Source organism: Schistocerca cancellata, chromosome 9 (genome assembly GCF_023864275.1).
Source record: "Schistocerca cancellata isolate TAMUIC-IGC-003103 chromosome 9, iqSchCanc2.1, whole genome shotgun sequence".
Classification (NCBI taxonomy): Eukaryota; Metazoa; Arthropoda; class Insecta; order Orthoptera; family Acrididae; genus Schistocerca; species Schistocerca cancellata.
The window spans coordinates 485999004-486021682 of record NC_064634.1 but is presented as its reverse complement, the minus strand read 5'-3'; the positions used below and the strand labels follow the sequence as shown (position 1 = coordinate 486021682).

Below are 22679 nucleotides of genomic sequence, written 5' to 3'. Positions count from 1 at the left end.
GTAAGCCACCTCCTTTGTTGATGGACTACATTTTCTAAGGACTCTCCCAATGAATCTCAACCTGGTACCCGCCTTACCAACAATTAATTTTATATGATCATTCCACTTCAAATCGTTCCGCACGCATACTCCCAGATATTTTACAGAAGTAACTGCTACCAGTCTTTGTTCCGCTATCATATAATCGTACAATAAAGGATCCTTCTTTCTATGTATTCGCAATACATTACATTTGTCTATGTTAAGGGTCAGTTGCCACTCCCTGCACCAAGTGCCTATCCGCTGCAGATCTTCCTGCATTTCGCTACAATTTTCTAATGCTGCAACTTCTCTGTATACTACAGCATCATCCGCGAAAAGCCGCATGGAACTTCCGACACTATCTACTAGGTCCTGTGATAGTAATCGAAGACACGCTGAAAGCTGCGAAACATCTGCAGTCTTTCACGCTTGATGTATTTCCTGACGACGATGTCAGCTTTCAGCAGTATAACTCTCTGCGTTTCGTTGCCAGAACCGTGCTGCACTCGTTTCAGGAGCGTTATAGCGAACTCACGTTGATGTCTCGGCTATGAAATTCTCCTGATATAAATCCTATGGAAAATTTATGGGTCGCTATGGAGCGCCATCACCGCGTACGCAAATCAACGGCCCATTATTTACGCGAATACATGACCTGTCCGTAGACAGCTAGTATCAAATATCTTCATAAACCTACCAACAAACTGTCAGATCCCTGATACGCATAATCAGTGACGTATTTCATTCCAAAGACGGACAAACAAGGTATTAAGCAAGTGATCATAATGTTTTGGCTTATTAGTGTATGTTGGTACTTCCAAGTTGACTGCAATCATTTCTTGTGTGTGGTACAAACTACCTGCATGACAATGAATGTAAAATACATTCTCGAGAAAAGAAAAACAAAGCACCACGAAGTTATTATCCAAATGGGACGGAAATCGGTATATGTAATGTACATGCATAGAAAAACAAATGATTACAATTTCAGAAAAATTGCATGATTTATTCAAGAGAAAGAGCTCCACAAATTGAGAAAGTCAATAACCAGGCGGATATTCTTCTTGGCATTGCTTGTCAAAATGGTTCAAATGGCTCTGAGCACTATGGGACTTAACATCTGAGGTCATCAGTTCCCTAGAACTTAGAACTACTTAAACCTAACTAACCTAAGGACATCACACACATCCATGCACGAGGCAGGATTCGAACCTGCGACAGTAGCAGCAGCGCTGTTTCTGACTGAAGTGCCTATAACAGCTCGGCCACAACGGCCGGCCCATTGCTTGAGACAGTTGTTGGATGTCCTCCTGAAGGATATCGTCGCAAATTCTACCCAATTATCCGTTAGATAGTCAGAATCCCTAGATGGTTGGACGGCCCAACCCATAATGTTCCAGAGGTTCTCACTTGGGGAGAGATCAGGCGATCTTGCTGGCCAAAGTAGGTTTTCGCAAGCACGAAGCCAAACAGTAGAAAATATAGCCGTGTGTAGGCAGGAATTATCTTACTGAAATGTAAATCGGGATGGCTTTCCATGAAGGACAATAAAACCTCTTTGTTCTGCCGCAAACGGCAACCAAAGGGTCCAGCTATGAAGAGAAATGGGACAGTACACCATCACTCCTGGTTTCCGGGCTGTATGGTAGGCTACAGTCAGGTTGACGTCACACCGCTTCTGGGACGTCTCCAGATACTTCTTCGCTGGTCGTCGGGGTCACGTGGAAGTGAGACTCATCAATGAAGGCAGTCATACTCCAGTCAATGAGATTCCACGCCGAGGATGTATCTGGTGATGTCCTGGACAGAGGTGAGATTACTAACCTGACAGTCGCCCACCATGTGGTCCAGAAAACATGAGTGATGATCTGAGGTGGATCTCATTATCAGCAGGACCCCAGTGATTGTCATCCACAGCGTAGCAGTACATCGGACGATATTCTACGCCCCGTTTTGTTTTCCTTCATTATAAGCCACCCTAGGCTGACGTTTCAGCAAGATAGTGCCCGCAGGCACACGGCGAGAGCTTTTACTGCTTGTTTACGAGTTCGTCAAACCCTAGCTTGGCCAGTAAGGTCGTCGGATCTTTCTCATTTAAGGATATTTTGGAGGATTATGGGCAGGTCCCTCCAATCTGCTCGGAATTTTGACGATCTAGCGCGCTCGTTGGACGGAATTTGGCACGATATCCTTCAGAACATCAGACAACTCTGTGAAGCAATGCCAAGTAGAACAACTGTTTTCGTAAGGTCCAGAGGTCGACGAACGCGTTATTGACTTGCTCAGATTGTGAAGTTTTTTCTGTTGAATAAACCATCGATTTTTTTCTGATACTTTAATTATTTGTTTGACTGGAGATGTAAGTCACATCTACCAATTTCCATCCCTCTCGGGTAGTTCGTTCATGGTCGATCGTTCTTTTTTTTCCCTTGAGTGTATTTCTGATGTCAGCTTGTAATTGGGAGATCTATACTTCCCACTCTTTTCATTTGTATATGACCAGTCTAAAAACACATAACTAAATCTTTATCAACTACTTGCCAGAAGATTTAGCGGTGTCAGACGGTTTTAACAAGGGCAGAATGAAATTTTCATTACTCGCTCACGGTGTGTTTCACATTTGTTTACCAATCCTTTGGAATCGCGTAACAGCTTCAATGACACACAATTAAAAATCTGTTTGCACGCTTTACAGGCGAGAACATATCACTTCCGTTGCATAGTTTCCCACAGCTGACCTTGCCGGAAATACCAGTTTGCAAATGCACTTGCGCCAAATCACAGGGTAATATCTACGCTGGTAAGTCGTATAAGTAGCAGAAGTCGCTTTTTAACAATGGTAGAGCGTCGTCGGACATAAATTATGAATTCAAGCTCTGTGAATTTAAACAGTGACAAATCTGAAGTTACCGACGTTACCGAAAAGTAGCATTCACAGAAATCATATGGCTCAGTCACAGTTTATCCTGTCCTTACCGATTATGCAACACCTCCGGACTCTGCACTCTGGCACACAGACAGGTTGGTTGCAGGCCCTCAATAGGTCTGAGACAGAACCAGCTGTCATCAGAAAACACAATAGATCTCTACCGAAACCTCCAATGGGCTATCGCTTGACACTACTGAAGTCGCAAATGGCGGTGGTTTGGGATCAGTAAATGCACGCTGCAGGGTGTTTGGCTCGGAGCTGTCCTTGACGAAACCGATTCGTTGTGTCATTGTGGTGCCACCTGCTGCTCAAATTGCTTCTGCAGATGCAGTACAATGCGCCAGAGCCATATGCCAAAGTCATACGATGGTCTTCCCTCTCACAAGGGAACCTCCCCATCGCACTCCCCTCAGATTTAGTTATAAGTTGGCACAGTGGATAGGCCTTGAAAAACTGAACACAGATCATTCGAGAAAACAGGAAGAAGTTGTGTGGAACTATGAAAAAAAAGCAAAATATACAAACTGAGTAGTCCATGTGAAAGATGGGCAACATCAAGGAGAACATGAGTGTCGGGGCCCCGTGATCCCGTGGTTATCGTGAGCAACTGCGGAGCGAGACGTCCTTGGTTCAAGTCACGCCGGCACGGTAACTCAGCGTGTTTGGTCAGAGGGTTAGTTGCCCTCTGTAATAAAAAAAAACTGAGATAATGGATCAACTACGAACTGAAACGGGTGTCTTGCGACGTCCGCACCGAGCAGATACAACGAACGAAAACGAACAAAATGAGACTACAAAAAAAAAAAAAAAAAAAAAAAAAAAAAAAAAAAAAAAAAAAAAAAAAAAAAGAGTTTTCCCTCGTGTGAAAATTTTTCTTCCTTTATTTTCGCAAAGTTATGATCTGTCCGTTCGTTCATTGACGTCTCTGTCCACTGTAATAAGTTTAGTGTCTATGTTTTACGACCGCACCGCAAACTTACAGTTCGGAAAATATTCATTGACCTTTTTATTGAAGCCGCGAGCTATATTTGCTGGATTCATATTGCCCACGGAATACATCTCACGTATTTAATGCTCTCCCGTCCAAAGTAGCGACCAGTCAACTGCCAGCCAGGGAGCCTCGTTAGCAGGAATACTCTCTCTTCCGTGCGCTGTTGTCGACTGACGTCGTGTGTTTCGATGTTTGTTTAGGTGTAGCATCCTCATGCTACGGCGCAGTTACCTCGCATCGGACGGACGGACAGATGATAACTGTCTGAAAATAAACTCTTCACTCGAGGGAAGACTTGAACCAAGGACCTCTTCCAGAATGAGATTTTCACTCTGCAGCGGAGTGTGCGCTGATATGAAACTTCCTGGCAGATTAAAACTGTGTGCCCGACATCTGCCAGGAAGTTTCATATCAGCGCACACTCCGCTGCAGAGTGAAAATCTCATTCTGGAAACATCCCCCAGGCTGTGGCTAAGCCATGTCTCCGCAAAATCCTTTCTTTCAGGAGTGCTAGTTCTGCAAGGTTCGCAGGAGAGCTTCTGTAAAGTTTGGAAGGTAGGAGACGAGGTACTGGCAGAAGTAAAGCTGTGAGTACCGGGCGTGAGTCGTGCTTCGGTAGCTCAGTTGGTGGAGCACTTGCCCGCGAAAGGCAAAGGTCCCGAGTTCGAGTCTCGGTCGGGCACACAGTTTTAATCTGCCAGGAAGTTTCAAGGACCTCTTGTTCCGCAGCTGCTCACGCTAACCACGGGACCACGACGCTGCTAGGCTCACGTTATCCTTGATGTTGCCTATCTTGCACATGGACTACTCAATTTGTATCTTTTGCTATTTTTTTCATAGTTCCACACAACTTCTTCCTGTTTTCTCGATTGATCTGTGTTCAGTTTTTTAAGGCCTATCCACTGTGACAAATTACAACTAAATCTGAGGGGGGTGCGATGTGGAGGTTCCCTTGTCAGTAGTGCCACGTGGGCGTTCGGGCCCGGTCTTCATGCCACCATGCATTCTCGTGACCACCGCTGCCAGCAGTCAAGTACAGTCGCTACACTGCTGCCAAGTCTTTCTGCATTATCGCAGGAGGAGGAACATCATGCTTCTCGTAGCCCTCTTACATGACCTCTTTCAAACTAAGTGAAGTGTTGCTAATGACTCCTTGACTTAACATTAAACCACCACGTACAATTCCAAAGATGACCGTAACTCTTTGACTGTTTACAATAGGCTCACTTAAACTGCCCACTACCTCACATGCTCACGTTCCGAGACATACTGTTTGCTGTCTTACTCTTTTGATTGGTTCCCTCAGCAAAACCCATACAACCGATGTCCCTTTGGTCGATCGGCTGCTGTACCGTCATCCGCTACCGTGATAGGTCCTCCAAGATGAATTTTCGATATGGCAGACTTCGGAAACGACAAACATTACTTACGAAAGCGATGTAACACTTTACAACAACAGTTCACATCCATGTGACGTTTACAGAAAACCTCATGTTTACCGGAGCCGCTACAGTTACATGACTACTGCAGATATCACAGAGGTTTCGAAACATCACCATGAACGGTTCCCTATGCTCTTGTGCCTCGGCTTGTCGGTAACGTGACTTCCGGCTTTACTATGTCGCTGCACAGTACGCACCTGTTTCAGCGAGGAGCATAAGTCAGGAAAGTGTTATTTTTCCCTGCAGTCGAGATATGATAGCATCTACATGACATCCACATCTACGTGAGTACTCTGCAGTTCGCACTTAGTAGGCGGCAGAGGGTTCATCGGACCATTTTTACACTCTCTCTTTACTGTTCTACTCTCGAACAGCATGCGAGAAAAACGATCAGTTGTGTGTTACTGTGCTAGCTCCGATTTCTCTTATTTTATTACGCTGATTATTTCTCCCTATGTAAGAGGAGGGAGCCAACGGCCTTGCCGCAGTGGTAGCACCGGTTCTCGTCAGATCACCGAAGTTAAGAGCTTTCGGGCTGGGCTAGCACTTGGATGGGTGACCAACCGGCCTGCCGAGCGCTGTTGGCAAGCGGGGTGCACTCAGCCCTTGTGAGGCAAACTGAGGAGCTGCTTGATTAAGAAGTAGCGGCTCCGGTCTCGTAAACTGATATACGCCCGGGAGAGCGGTGTGCTGACCACATGCCCCACCGTATCCGCCTCCAGTGATGCCTGTGGGCGGCTGGTCGATACCGTTGGGCTTTCCTGGGCCTGTTCGAACGGAGTCAGTTAGTTAATTATGAAAGAGGAGAGAAAAGATGGATACTGAGAGTTCTTGAAAAGATCTCGGCCTAACGAATAACGCATTTATTTCAATTATTGCTACTCCAACTCGAGTATCATTTTCGTGACACCCTCTCTTATTTCACAACAGCACAAACCGAGCTACCCTTCTTTGAACTTCTTCGATATCCTCCGTCAATCTGATACGATAAGGATACCATACCACTCTGCAGTTCTCTAGCAGAGGAGGAATCTCTTTGACAGATTTGTTACATGTACTAAGTGTTCTGCCAGTGGAATGCAGTCTTTTGTTCGCCTTCCCCTGAACATTATCTATGTGATCGTTCCAAATTAAGTTGTTCGTAGTTATAATCCTTAGATATGTTGTTGAAATAGCGCTTAGACTTGTGTGATTTATCATGTGACCGAAATCTGACGGATTTCTTTTCGTACTCATGTGGATGACCTCACACTTTGCAGTGTTTCTGGTCCATTGCCACTTTTCGTACGACGCAGGTAGCTTCTCTAAATCATATTCCAATTGGTTTTGATCATGTGATGACTTTATTCCTACCCCCACGAACCATGGACCTTGCCGTTGGTGGGGAGGCTTGCGTGCCTCAGCGATACAGATGGCCGTACCGTAGGTGCAACCACAACGGAGGGGTATCTGTTGAGAGGCCAGACAAACGTGTGGTTCCTGAAGAGGGGCAGCAGCCTTTTCAATAGTTGCAGGGGCAACAGTCTGGATGATTGACTGATCTGGCTTTGCAACACTAACCAAAACGGCCTTGCTGTGCTGGTACTGCGAACGGATGAAAGCAAGAGGAAACTACAGCTGTAATTTTTCCCGAGGGCATGCGGCTTTACTGTATGGTTAAATGATGATGGCGTCCTCTTGGGTAAAATAGTCCGGAGGTAAAATAGTGTCCCCATTCGGATCTCCGGGCGGGGACTACTCAGGAGGACGTCGTTATCAGGAGAAAGAAAACTGGCGTTCTACGGATCGGAGCGTGGAATGTCAGATCCCTTAATCGGGCAGGTAGGTTAGAAAATTTAAAAAGGGAAATGGATATGTTAAAGTTAGATATAGTGGGAATTAGTGAAGTTCGGTGGCAGGAGGAACAAGACTTTTGGTCAGGTGAATACAGGGTTATAAATACAAAATCAAATAGGGGTAATGCAGGAGTAGGTTTAATAACAAATAAAAAAATAGGAGTGCGTGTAAACTACTACAAACAGCATAGAGAACGCATCATTGTGGCCAAGATAGATACGAAGCCCACACCTACTACAGTAGTACAAGTTTATATGCCAACTAGCTCTGCAGATGATGAAGAAATTTATGAAATCTATGAGATAAAAGAAATTATTCAGGTAGTGAAGGGAGACGAAAATTTAATAGCCATGGGTGACTGGAATTCGAGAGTAGGAAAAGGGAGAGAAGGAAACATAGTGGGTGAATATGGATTGGGGGAGAGAAATGAAAGAGGAAGCCGTCTTGTTGAATTTTGCACAGAGCATAACTTAATCATAGCTAACACTTGGTTCAAGAATCATAAAAGAAGGTTGTATACATGGAAGAATCCTGGAGATACTAGAAGGTATCAGATAGATTATATAATGGTAAGACAGGGATTTAGGAACCAGATTTTAAATTGTAAGACATTTCCAGGGGCAGATGTCGACTATGACCACAATCTATTGGTTATAAACTGTAGATTAAAACTGAAGAAACTGCAAAAAGGTGGGAATTTAGGGAGATGGGACCTGGATAAACTGAAAGAACCAGAGGTTGTACAGAGTTTCAGGCAGAGCATAATGGAACAATTGACAGGAATGGTGGAAAGAGATACAGTAGAAGACGAATGGGTATTTCTGAGGGATGAAGTAGTGAAGGCAGCAGAGGATCAAGTAGGTAAAAAGACGAGGGATAGTAGAAATCCTTGGATAACAGAAGAAATATTGAATTTAATTGATGAAAGGAGAAAATATAATAACGCAGTAAATGAAGCAGGCAAAAAGGAATACAAACATCTCAAAAATGAGATCGACAGGAAGTGCAAAATGGTTAAGCAGGGATGGCTAGAGGACAAATGTAAGGGTGAAGAGGCTTATCTAATTGGGGTAAGATAGATACTGCCTACAGGAAATTTAAAGAGACCTTTGGAGAAAAGAGAACCACTTGTATGAATATCAAGAGCTCAGATGGAAACCCAGTTCTAACCAAAGAAGGGAAAGCAGAAAGGTGGAAGGAGTATATAGAGGGTTTATACAAGGGCGATGTACTTGAGGACAATATAATGGAAATGGAAGAGGATGTAGATGAAGATGAAATGGGAGATACGATACTGCGTGAAGAGTTTGACAGAGCACTGAGAGACCTGAGTCGAAACAAGGCCCCCGGAGTAGACAACATTCCATTGGAACTACTTACGGCCTTGGGAGAGCCAGTCCTGACAAAACTATATCATCTGGTGAGCAAGATGTATGAGACAGGCGAAATACCCTCGGACTTCAAGAAAAATATAATAATTCCAATCCCAAAGAAAGCAGGTGTTGACAGATGTGAAAATTACCGAACTATCAGTTTAATAAGTCACAGCTGCAAAATACTAACGCGAATTCTTTACAGACGAATGGAAAAACCGGTAGAAGCCGACCTCGGCGAAGATCAGTTTGGATTCCGCAGAAACGTTGGAACACGTGAGGCAATACTGACCCTACGACTGATCTTAGAAAATAGATTAAGGAAAGGCATACCTACATTTCTAGCATTTGTAGACTTAGAGAGAGCTTTTGACAATGTTGACTGGAATACTCTCTTTCAAATTCTAAAGGTGGCAGGGGTAAAATACAGGGAGCGAAAGGCTATTTACAATTTGTACAGAAATCAGACGGCAGTTATGAGTCGAGGGGCATGAAAGGGAAGCAGTGGTTGGGAAGGGAGTGAGACAGGGTTGTAGCCTCTCCCCGATGTTATTCAATCTGTATATCGAGCAAGCAGTAAAGGAAACAAAAGAAAAGTTCGGGGTAGGTATTAAAATCCACGGAGAAGAAATAAAAACGTTGAGGTTCGCCGATGACATTGTAATTCTGTCAGAGACAGCAAAGGACTTGGAATAACAGTTGAACAGAATGGACAGTGTCTTGAAAGGAGGATATAAGATGAACATCAACAACAGCAAACCAAGGATAATGGAATGTAGTCGAATTAAGTCGGGTGATGCTGAGGGAATTAGACTAGGAAATGAGACACTTAAAGTAGTAAAGGAGTTTTGCTATTTGGGGAGCAAAATAACTGATGATGGTCGAAGTAGACAGGATATAAAATGTAGACTGGCCATGGCAAAGAAAGCGTTTCTGAAGAAGAGAAATTTGTTAACATCGAGTATTGATTTAAGTGTCAGGAAGTCGTTTCTGAAAGTATTTATATGGAGTGTAGCCATGTATGGAAGTGAAACATGGACGATAAATAGTTTAGGCAAGAAGAGAATAGAAGCTTTCGAAATGTGGTGCTACAGAAGAATGCTAAAGATTAGATGAGTAGATCACATAACTAATGAGGAGGTATTGAATAGAATTGGGGAGAAGAGGAGTTTGTGGCACAACTTGACAAGAAGAAAGGACCGGTTGGTAGGACATGTTCTGAGGCATCAAGGGATCACAAATTTAGCATTGGAGGGCAGCGTGGAGGGTAAAAATCGTAGAGGGAGACCAAGAGATGAATACACTAAGCAGATTCAGAAGAATGTAGGTTGCAGTAAGTACTTCGCCTTCTTTGGTAAAGGAATTTCGGAAAACCGCACCTAGTGACCCCACTTCAGTGGCACTACATTGGTAACATTGCCACCGGTATCGTGTGGTGAAGATTTTGTTTGTTTCTTGCCACTGGCGTGCTTTATGTAGGACAATATTCTCGACAATATTTCGAGACAAGAGTTTGTCGTACGTCCGACCTTTGTATCAGCACAGTGAGTGTACTAATGTGTGCAAACTTAGCTAACCAGTTACCGCACAAATGGATAAAACATCTGAACTGTCTTCACAAGTCCAGGGTGTCAAACCGACATTCTAAATAAATATGACTCTGGTCCCGGCTCTGTGAGACAGTTAGTATCGGGTGCAGATCGTAACAAAAATTATTAGAAATCCTGCTGTCACGTACCTAGAATGTATGAATTACTAAAAAAGAAAGTTTGGGCTCTGTTCTAGAAAGAAAACACAGCTAGTCCCTATTTTATTCTACATGTAATTTATCAACTGTTGCTTTCAGGGGTCAAGTGATAAACAACAATCATGTTCAATTACTTTTTACACTCAATAACAAAATATTTAATTCTTGGACATATTGAAATGACGATTATTAAAATCGTTATCACTACACATGAAAATTTTTTATCACTGGAAAGAATGATTATTAAAAATCTTCGCCAGCTCATTTAAATCTATGTTGTCGTAGGTGGCCAGTGCACTGAGTTGGTGGAGAATAAATTTACTTTTTGAACCAATGAAAAAAAAACTCTCATATACAAAGTGTGAGGGTGGGTTAGTGTCCTAGCTTTTGATATTCAATGGTGAAAGCGTACGCAAGTTGAAGTGAGGAAATCTAGACTCAACATTTATTGTGGCCTAATGGGTGATGGTACTTTTTTACCAAGCGGCATCTGCAATTGCGTTGTCTCTGTGCTGTTTCTGAAATGCTAATTCCCTACTCTGGCCGTGACTGAATTCACTCAGCCGCAACTTTGCTGCATTCTGTAGAATGTTTATCTTTCCCTAGTCGAAATAATGGCTATTGCACACTCGCTATGGATTGGAGCGATGTGCACAATTTCTTTGCCTGCAAAAATTCGTGCAGGAATAAGTAACTACCGCTTTGCTATCTGTCGCCACGATACACGAAGTGTATGCTCCCCACTTTGCAGAAAGCAAAGCACTTAAAGCCTTTGCTTATTTCCACATACTTCTGCGGTCCACCGCGAGACAAGAGATAGATTTTAGGTCTCAAAATGCTTTTATATAATGGGGATCTTCCCACTGTGTCGCATCTGCGTCGCCAAGTGTGGCTTCACCCAATCACGGTCTCGCTAGAGGTGAATACATTTTTATTTTCTTGCTGGGTCGCAGCCTATCCCTGTTAATGACGTGCAGCCTCTTACTCTCCGTCCCAGCTTTATTTACGTTAAAAGAAATAGTGTATTGTTCTGGCCTCACCCCTTTTTGCACTGAAGCTCATCGTTCTCATGCTAAATGAGAGTTTTACGATATCATTAACCACCTGCTTGGTTCGTCTCGAAAATGCATTTCACTTTAACTTGTTTGATTCATTACATTGTCCATATTGTTAGAGATTGTTTTGTTGGTTTTCAGTACATGAGATTAACTGCAATTACCTTTTGTTGATATAATGTAATTATTATTTTCTGAGGATCTCATACTGTATTGTCCTGTCATTATGGATCAAGCTCATGTAAGGTCCGTAAAATCCGGATGCCTTAAAAATTTCGTTGTGGAAACAATTACAAGCAATTCGCATAGCACCGTCCATAGTATGTTTCTCCCAGTACCTTTTAACCAAAGACCAGCAGGCTCTGAGTTAAACATTCTGATTAAGACCTCCCGAACCATGACGGTAAGTCCAGCGATGTGTGACCTTAAGGGCCATTGTACCACAAGTACTGTTACTGGAAGGCTGTGAGAAATGGTGATAACCTGAAAACAGTAACACTATTCATGACGATGTCAAAGAGCGCAGTATCTGTATGCGAGTGAGCTAAAACGGGACACAATGATCGCTGCCTACGTAATGGCTACGAAAGAAGATACAGAACAAATTCAGAAGTTCGTAGCCATTATCGCAGTATGTCAGTCTTACATATATGAAAGTGTAAAGTAGGTGTTCGGCGAGCTGAAAAGGGAATCTTCGAAAGTACGAGGTGCATTCAAGTTCTAAGGCCTCCGATTTTTTTTCTCCGGACTGGAAAGAGATAGAAACATGCGCATTGTTTTAAAATGAGGCCGCGTTCATTGTCAATACGTTCCAGAGATGGCAGCACCGTACTGCAGATGGAATTTTACCGCCAGCGGCGAGAAAGAGAACTGTTTTAAATACTTAAAATGGCGACGTTTTCCTTACTTGAACAGCATGCAATCATTCGCTTTCTGAATTTGCGTGGTGTGAAACCAATTGAAATTCATCGACAGTTGAAGGAGACATGTGGTGATGGAGTTATGGATGTGTCTAAAGTGCGTTCATGGGTGCGACAGTTTAATGAAGACAGAACATCATGTGACAACAAATCGAAACAACCTCGGGCTCACACAAGCCGGTCTGACGACACGATCGAGAAAGTGGAGAGAATTGTTTTGGGGGATCGCCGAATGACTGTCGAACAGATCGCCTCCAGAGTTGGCATTTCTGTGGGTTCTGTGCACACAATCCTGCACGACGACCTGAAAATGCGAAAAGTGTCATCCAGGTGGGTGCCACGAATGGTGACGGATGACCACACGGCTGCCCGTGTGGCATGTTGCCGAGCAATGTTGACGCGCAACGACAGCACGAATGGGACTTTCTTTTCGGCGGTTGTGACAATGGATGAGATATGGATGTCATTTTTCAATCCAGAAACAAAGCGCCAGTCAGCTCAATGGAAGCACACAGATTCACCGCCACCAAAAAAATTTCGGGTAACCGCCAGTGCTGAAAAAATGATGGTGTCCATGTTCTGGGACAGCGAGGGCGTAATCCTTACCCATTGCATTCCAAAGGGCACTACGGTAACAGGTACATCCTACGAAAATGTTTTGAAGAACAAATTCCTTCCTACACTGCAACAAAAACGTCCGGGAAGGGCTGCGTGTGTGCTGTTTCACCAAGACAACGCACCCGCACATCGAGCTAACGTTACGCAACAGTTTCTTCGTGATAACAACTTTGAAGTGATTCCTCGTGCTCCCTACTCACCTGACCTGGCTCCTAGTGACTTTTGGCTTTTTACAACAATGAAAGACACTCTCTGTGGCCGCACATTCACCAGCCGTGCTGCTATTGCCTCAGCAATTTTCCAGTGGTCAAAACAGACTCCTAAAGAAGCCTTCGCCGCTGCCATGGAATCATGGCGTCAGCGTTGTGAAAAATGTGTACGTCTGCAGGGCGATTACGTCGAGAAGTAACGCCAGTTTCATCGATTTCGGATGAGTAGTTAATTAGAAAAAAAATGGGAGGCCTTAGAACTTGAATGCACCTCGTAAGGCGACATAGTTCTCGTGCAGTCCTGATTAAGAAATTCTAGGATACAATATTTACGAAACAGTGTTTAGCAATTCTCCTGCTTCTACCACGTCTCACACAGATAAGACGATAGAAATTAGGACATCTACAAAGGTGTATGAGTAGTTATCCGTTTCTTTGCTCGCTACGTGACTGGATTGCATCAGAAGAACACACTGACGGAAAAAAAATCTCAACACCAAGAACGAGATACGCGATATAAACGACAGTTGGAAGCGCTGTTTCTACATCTGAAAGACGAAGTCTATTCTACATTCACGCTAGTCGCATAAGAATGGCGCTATACCGCCACTATGAGGATACAAACCAGGTTTGCTTTAAATCCACGCTGTAACTGTCATGAGCGCTACACTAGTGGCCATTAAAATTGCTACACCAAGAAGAAATGCAGATGATAAACGGATATTCATTGGACAAATGTATTGTACTAGAATTGACATGTGATTGCATTTTCACGCAATTTGGATGCATAGATCCTGAGAAATCAGTACCCAGAACAACCACCTCTGGCCGTAATAACGGCCTCGATACGCTTGGGCATTGAGTCAAACAGAGCTTGGATGGCGTGAACAGGTACAGCTGCCCATGCAGCTTCAACACGATACCACAGTTCATCAAAGGTAGTGACTGGCGTCTAGTGAGGAGCCAGTTGCTCGGCCACTATTGACCAGACGTTTTCAATTGGTGAGAGATCTGGAGAATATGCTGGCCAGGGCAGCAGTCGAACATTTTCCGTATCCAGAATGGCCCGTACTGGACCTGCAACACGCGGTCGTGCATTATCCTGTTGAAGTGTAGGGTTTTGCAGGGATCGAATGAAGGGTAGAGCCACGGGTCGTAACAAATCTGAAATGTAACGTCCACTGTTCGAAGTGCCGTCAACGCGGCAACAAGAGGTGACCGAGACGTGTAACCAATGGCACCCCATACCATCACGCTGGGTAATACGCCAGTATGGCGATGACGAATACACGCTTCCAATGTGCGCTCACCGCGATGTCGCCAAACACGGATGCGACCAATGTTATGCTGTAAACAGAACCTGGATTCATACGAAAAAATGACATTTTACCATTCGTGCACCCAGGTTCGTCATTGAGTACACTATCGCAGGCGCTCCTATCTGTGATGCAGCGTGAAGGATAACCACAGCCATCGTCTCCGAGCTGATAGTCCATGCTGCTGCAAACGTCGTCTAACTGTTCGTGCAGATGGTTGTTGTCTTGCAAACGTCCCCATCTGTTGACTCAGGGATCGAGACGTGGCTGCACGATCTGTTACAGCCAAGCGGATAAGATACGTGTCATCTCGACTGCTAGTGATACGAGGCCGTTGGGATCCAGCACGGCGTTCCGTATTACCCTCGTGAACCCACCGATTCCATATTATGCTAATAGCCATTGGATCTTGACCAACGCGAGCAGCAATGTAGCGATACGATAAACCGCAATCGCGAATACAATCCGACCTTTTCAAAGTCGGAAACATGATGGTACGCATTTCTCCTCTTTACACGAGCCATCACAAAATGTTTCACCAGGCAACGCCGGTCAACTGCTGTTTGTGTATGAGAAAGCGGTTGGAAACTTTCCTCATGGCAGCGCGTTGTAGGTGTCGCCACCGGCGTCAACCTTGTGTGAATGCTCTGAAAAGCTAATCATTTGCATATCATAGCATCTTCTTCCTGTCGGTTAAATTTCGCTGTCTGTAGCACGTCATCTTCGTGGTGTAGCAATTTTAATGGCCAGTAGTGTAGTTACCTTTGAAAATGGACGTGGTGAGTTGATGTTAATTAAGAACAATTTTAACGCTATAATGAATTCGTTACCAACGCTTCACTTACTTTGAAAGAGGTCGTGTAACAGCGCTACGAGTATCACGATGTTTGTTTTGCGATATTGCAGAAAGACTTGGCGGGACTGTAGCTACTGTACATGACAACTGCCAGCGGTGGTCACGAGAACGTATGGCGGCATGAAGACCGGGCTTCGGACGCCCACGTGGCTCTACCGAGAGGGAAGACAATCATACGACTTTGACGCATGGCTCTAGCGCATCGAACTGCATCTGCAGCAACAATTTGATCAGCAGGTAGCGCCACAATGACATAACGATCTGTTGATCTGTTACGGATCGTTTACTTCAAGGACAGCTCTGAGCCAGACGCCCTGTGGCGTGCAATCCGCTGATCCCAAACCACCGCCATTTGTGACTTCAGTGATGTCAAGCGAGAGCTTATTGGTGGTCAGAGTGGAGATCTGTTGTGTTTTCTGCTGGTATCTGGTTCTAACTGTTATGCCCATATTTTTGTTAGGAGGAGTCGCTTAAGGGGCTCCGGAAAGGCTCAAAATCGTGAAAAGTTAAATTTTTACTTTTTTGCGTTTTCTGAATCTGCAGACTATTACCTTTTAATAGGTATATAATTTATTCAATTCCGAAGACTACAACTATTTTTAAATTTTTTTTTGAAATGTGTTCTACATGGGCGTGACCCACTGTGGCGCTGTTACACTGCTGTCAAATGGTGTTATTATTAACGTCCGTGTTCATCAGGTACATTTTAGTGATGTGAGATAAAGTATGTGTTGTGGCTAACCTGTGATGGTTCAATATATATCGCTGGTGTGATTTTCGATTGTTTCATGTTTATTTACTCTGTCGTTATCTCGAAAATATTCGTAATTAATTCTGTTTCTTGAGTCTCTGTTTTGTTGAAGTATAATAATGAGTAAAAGTAAAGTTATTAGAAATCCTCTGAAGGCTTTTAAGAAAAGGAGAAATGTTGGAAAGCCAAAGGTATGTGTTATTACTGTAAATAATAACATTCTAACATGGTACGAGCGATGCTTGCTTTAGACAAGGAACGCCTTCGGGCTGCAGACAGGGCTGTAAAGAGTCTAGAAATACAAGCAAGAGTAAACAGGAGGAGGAACAAGAGGAAGCTGGAGGAGGAGTTTGCACAGGATGAAGACAGGATGAAGATAATCCATCCTATGGACCTGGAATGCACTAAAAAGTTAATCCAATCTTTGTCGCTCGATTCCCAAAACTTTTATTTTCTCATACTAATTACATGTTTTCTAAGGATCTTCCAAACATATTTGTTTCAAACTTTCAGTAAATGTTACACAGTACCTTCTGCATAATTTAACACAGCCTTTTTCCAAAAAACTGTGTATTTTTGAATATATAAATAAAAAATTGCAAAAAAATGTTGTGAATTTTCATTACAATTGAAAAAAAAATCATCTTTAATAACTGGACTAAAATTTTGTAAAATCCCTGTGTTAAGTTGTAGCCCATATTCCAATAAATAATCTGTAAAAAGTTCAACTTCCTACCTCAAATACTTTGTGAGGAAAGATGTAATTTATAAGCGTTATTTTAACATTGCAAGTATAGGGCGTTCCGGAGCCCCTTAAAGGGCTGCAACCTGTCTGCATGCTAAACACATTGGACCTACACCTGGAGTTATGAGCTGGGGCCCGATTTCGTATGACAGCTGGAGCACTCTCGTGCTTATTTCACGCATCCTGACTGCAAATCTGTACACCAGTCTGGTGATTCGACCTGTTGTGCTGCCATTCGTGAACAGCATTCCACCAGGTGTTTTCTATTAGGGTAACTCTTGGCCACATACCGCTGTCGTAACCCAACATGCTCTGCAGAGTGTTCGATGACCTGATCTGTGTCCAATGGAGCACATATGGGCCATCATTGGACGACAACACCGGCGCCATCCACAAACAGCGTTACCTGTTCCTGTACTGACTGACGACGTGCAACAGGCATGAAACTCCATCCCACAAACTCACATCCGACACCTGTACAGTACATCGCATGCACGTTTTGCATCCTCGCATTTAACATTCCGACTATTACACCGGTTACTAACGTACCAGCATTTCACATTTTCAATGGCTTATCTCGTGCTTTCATTAGCATGTGATCTTGCAATGTTAATCATATAATTATGTTACCTAGACAAATGAATTCCAGAAATCTCATTCCCCTTCATTAATTACCTTTTGGTGTTGCGATGTATTTTCCGTCAGCATTTTTGCACGGAGTACCCTCCACTTCCCTGTACATTAGCTCGAGTAATACACCGATGTAAAAAATAAATAAATAAATAAATAAATAAATACACACACAACATAATGGAAGAAAGATGTGTATCATACCAAAGTCACATGACTATTTCAGTTTGATGCTGTCTACACGTGCTGTATGCTATACTCACTACATAGATATTCCCGCTCTATGATCTCTCTAAATAAGATGGACACAAAATTTTGTGCTTACGGCTCGGTCAGAAACAGGAACAACCAATAACATACCACAGCATTCGTGTCAGGTCACGTGATGGTCCTTGCTTGCTACTTTGGAGACTCCATATAGGATTTCATCGCGTTTTATTGTTTCTGTATTATAAGTTGCGTGTTAAGACAGTATACCATTACAAGGTGACGGCGCATTGAAGATTTATCAGAAATGTCACTCTTGGTATGATTTGTTACAATTAAACGTCAGTTAACGACACTTAAGTATTAAAAGGCTTTTATGAGGTCCCGAGATGAACAATAATAATGCAAAGTGTTGTATGTGAACGGTGTAGTTAGAGATATGTATTTATGATGTGGGAGGGGGTAAATTCGCATTCTGCTACATGCTAAAACTTTTTCTCCATTTTCGTTTTTGTAACAGAGTCTGGGTGCCTAGAAGTGTGTTCCATAACATTCTATGTTATTTAACGTCCTCTCTCTCTCAGAACGATTTTGCGATTGCAGTCTGATTAAGAAACGTAACACAAAACTCCTGCAAGGGAAACGATGAGCAGTAATATCTGTATTCTAGCTTACTGCCAATACTCTGCTGTTTATTCCCAATTTGTCGCAATTTTCATGAGTGTGGATCAGTCCCCCAGAACTTAGAACTATTTAAACCTAACTAACCTAAGGACATCACACACACATCCATGCCCGAGGCAGGATTCGAACCTGCGACCGTAGCGGTCGCGCGGTTCCAGACTGAAGCGTCTAGAACCGCAAGGCCACACCGGCCGGCGAGTGATAATGAACTTTGTGCAAAATAGGGAATGGACATTGAGGTTGCGGGTCTGACTGTGATTTGTACCCTAATTACCGTATCAAGTTCAAAAATGGTTCAAATGGCTCTGAGCACTATGGGACTTAACGTCTATGATCAGCAGTCCCCTAGAACTTAGAACTACTTGAACCTAACTAACCTAAGGACATCACACAACACCCAGTTATCACGAGGCAGAGAAAATCCCTGACCCTGCCGGGAATCGAACCCGGGAACCTGGGCGCGGGAAGCGAGAACGCTACCACACGACCACGAGCTGCGGACACCGTATCAAGTCTAACGTCTCCTAAATGATGATTTAGCCAATGCCCTTGCCGCAGTGGTAACACCGGTTCCCGTCAGAACACTGAAGTTAAGCGCTGTCGGGCTGGGCTAGCACTTGCATGAGTGACCATCCTGCCTGCCGAGCGCTGTTGGCAAGCGGGGTCCAGTTAGCCCTTGTGAGGCAAACTAAGGAGCTACTTTATTGAGAAGTAGAGGCTCTGGTCTCGTAAACAGACATACATCTGGGACAGTGGTGTGCTGACCACATGCCCCTCCATATCCACCTTCAGTGACGACTGTGGGTGAGGACGACACGGCGGCCGGTCGCTACCGTTGGGCCTTGCGAGGCCTATTCGGATGGAGCTTAGTTTGGTTTAGTTAAACGATGATTTAAGGACAAAAATATGCATTTGCTTGTAGCAGGCAACACTGTTCCCCAAGAGAACTGTTCAATACACTGTCTGCTAGAAATTTCAAAAAAGTTTTCGTTGAATTTTTACACACGTGAATGTTCTAGAAGCGGAAGCCAGCACCACGAGCACTCACGTATCGACTATATGGACGAATTTTTATTTCCCTCCCATTTTTCAGAAAAATAACTGCAGTGACAAAATGCCCTATTTCATGAATCGTTTGCTGACTAACTGCTCCCACAATGTTTCACATCTAAACATTCTGCTTTCATAATGTCTGCCACGGCACCCACAGAACACCAAAGGTAAAAATGATTACGGCAGACCTCCCACGGCTAATCGGAAATGAAGGAATCCTATTGCGTCGGAAATGCGATTCGTTGTTCTTGTTTCGGGCCGAGCTGTGCCTAAAGTAATTTTGTAAGTAGCAGATGACTGGTCCTGTCTTTAATGTACCTCTGTGCATACAGGCTGGGCGAGACGCCGCACTGCAGCGAGTACGAACTGGACAGAAGTGGCGAGCCCCGCTGGCAGTGGATGGACAACCCGCACTTCTGACGTCAATACCGGCCGGCGCCATGTTGGAACTGGCGGCCACAGCTCACCTCACCATCTCGGAACACTGCTTCAATCTACAGCTCCGTTACTTGCAACTCTTACTGTTGAGGTTGCTCCACAATGCCCAATAAACTTTTTTCTTTATAAAGAAAATCCCAGAGGTTCTTGTTAAAAGTATGCACATAATTTGTTGATTTTGTGGGAAAAAATTTGGGCCGATCCTTTTCTTCTGTCCATTAATATGGTTTTTACTTTAACAGCAGCATATGACAATATAACAGGTGCTTATAATTGAAGTGCAGCTACTCAAAGAGGTCCATTATTGGCTATAGTTATCATAGGACAGGGAAATGTGGTAGACATTCTAATGTGTTACAGTGCAACCAGTTTTGGCCACCAGAGGCAAATCTGACATTGTGAATGAAAGAAATTCGTATAGAAATATTTACATTTGTAATAGATTAGGAATGGAACTTGAGCATAAAGGGTCAAACAAGTGATAAAAGCTTATGTTGACTTTATTATTAACTGCCAATTGCACAACCAGTTCAATATCAACACTGTAGACATTGACAAGGTACTGTACAGTGTCACATTTGCATCTGATGTTCTAACAACTAGAGTTACAATGTGGCAGTGCCCAGCCCACTTCACCCTGTGTCCATTTGGGTGGAATGAAATTATCAACAAAGGAATTACATACCATCAACAAAGGAATAATAATAATAATATCTGCTTCAAAATTGGGTTTTCCAGTGAATCCAGCGATTTCAATTGTTTGTGGTTCAAAAAAAGGAATTGGAATTTTTTGATTTTTCAGTCTTTCTTGTTCTGGTTCAAGTGAATATTTTTGTTCGTATTTAACAATAGGAACATGAATTTCCATACTTTTAACAACAATTTTACCTTTTTATCATTATTACTAAGCCATCTAAGAATAAAATATTCTTGATCTTTTCTGGGGCTCCAAGTGAAAACTACTATTGAATCTCCTTCCATAATTACTTCTTTAAAATGCTTAAAAATACACCAAATAATTCTAATGGACAAATGCACTTAATTTTGTTTGGTTTTCAGTTTTACTGTTATTTCATTTCATAGAGAAGAAGTTAATTGAAAAGAGTTGATGAAGAAATAAATGGGTGTTCAAATCCAGACAAAATATTGTTTTCTTTTTTAATTGTAATAACATCAAATAACTTTAACACACAATTAACAGTTAGTTAAATATTTGATTTACCATCATATACTGAAAATCTGTTCCATCTGTGTGAATACCATCAAATGTCACATAGAGTTGTGAATAATTAGGCTGAATCCAACCATCACCTATATTAATATTAATATCTGTTTTCTTGTTTGGACTCTTTAAATTATTCTTTGTTTTCTCATTAACAGGAAATGAGTATAATTGATAACTCTTGATTTTGTTCTTTATCTATTAAGGAAAAAAATTATTAACCTGATTTTAAAATTCCTGCTACACAAGCACTAATTAGGTCAATCAAATTATCATTTTCATCACTTAAAGTTATTTCTAAATTCTGAATTGCATCAAAAATTAGAATAGTTACAGACTAATTTGGTCCACTAATTATTGGTCCTCCAAATTCAGGATTCGGTTTAAATGAAGAAATAATATTAGTTTATCTATGAAAATGATCAGTAGGTTTAACAATCATTCCGTTAGATAGATTAAAATTTATATTAATTAATTCAAACACAATAATTTGAGGAACATCATTAGCAATCATTTTTTCATTAACTTCGATAATTTGATGATTAAATACAAAAATTTGTCCCATAAATCTTCTTTCTCCATAAATAATTTAATGCCACTTTCAGTAGTAACTCTATTCAAAATTTTATCTTCTTTAATGCAGATATTAGTTTTTTCGATTGAATAAATTCTTCAAACTATAAACCAAAAGGTATTTCTATCACCTCTCTTTTGGTATACAATTTGCTATTTTTTGATTTAATATTTGGACTTAAGAAAGGTGTATAATATGCAACTAATGAAACATTTCTATAAGTTTCTCTTATTGGTACAGTTCAACTTTTTTCAGACAGATGAATTATCACACAATCGAAATAATCTAGTCATTCTTATTAATGAAATTTATATAATTAAATGACAGATTGAGAACAAAAATAAGAATTCAGGAAAGGGAATTAATAAATATACCAGGTACAATTTTACCAAATTCTATTTGATGTTCTTATAACAGGACAAAGGAGTTGTGGAAAAACAGTGTTAATGTTTGATAATTATAGTCTAGCCCCCAGGATGATTAAACTGGAATAAAATTTCTGCATTTATTCTAAAAGTTTAGATCAACCACAAATGTTAAGAATTTATAAAGGATATGAAAAAATTGAAGATAAATTAATGGAAAAATTACTACTTTTATTGAAAGTATTGGTGAAATTATTGCATTAGATGAATGTGAATATAATTCAGTTGCTGTTTTTGATGATTTCATTCTTGAAAAGCAAGATACAGTTCAAGAATATCTTACAGGTGGGAAAAGTTTGTTTTTTATTTAAGTCCAATGTATTCAAAAATACCAGAACAGTTAGATAGAGAAAATCATAATTTTCTATATATTTTCAGGCAAGATGATACAAATTGAAATCATATTTATCACGAGTTTGTTGGACTTTATTTAAAATTTGGTGATTTTAAAGAAATGTGTAGTAAATGTTGGAGTAAAGATGAATTTGGTTTTACAACAATAGATATGACAAGAAAAATCAGTAAAAGTAAATACAGAGAAATGAAGTTGCACCACATGACCTATTCCATTCACAGATTCATCAAATTCAGAAGTGGCCTTTTCTTCATAATTAATGTGGCTATTTCCCTTCTCAAA

At 42.0% G+C, this 22679-nt stretch overlaps 1 protein-coding gene and 1 pseudogene across 1 annotated transcript in view; both read left to right on the top strand.

Annotated features, from left to right (window-relative positions):
• LOC126100379 (uncharacterized) overlaps positions 1-20760 on the top strand; it is a 161216-nt gene extending 140456 nt beyond the window's left edge. Inside the window, exon 7 of the mRNA XM_049910987.1 lies at positions 19716-20760. Coding sequence (XP_049766944.1) covers positions 19716-19803 — 88 coding nt within the window. The 3' untranslated portion in view covers positions 19804-20760. The remainder of the gene's footprint in view (positions 1-19715) is intronic.
• LOC126102512 (5S ribosomal RNA) lies at positions 5853-5970 on the top strand (annotated as a pseudogene).
• Positions 20761-22679: the final 1919 nt, after the last annotated feature.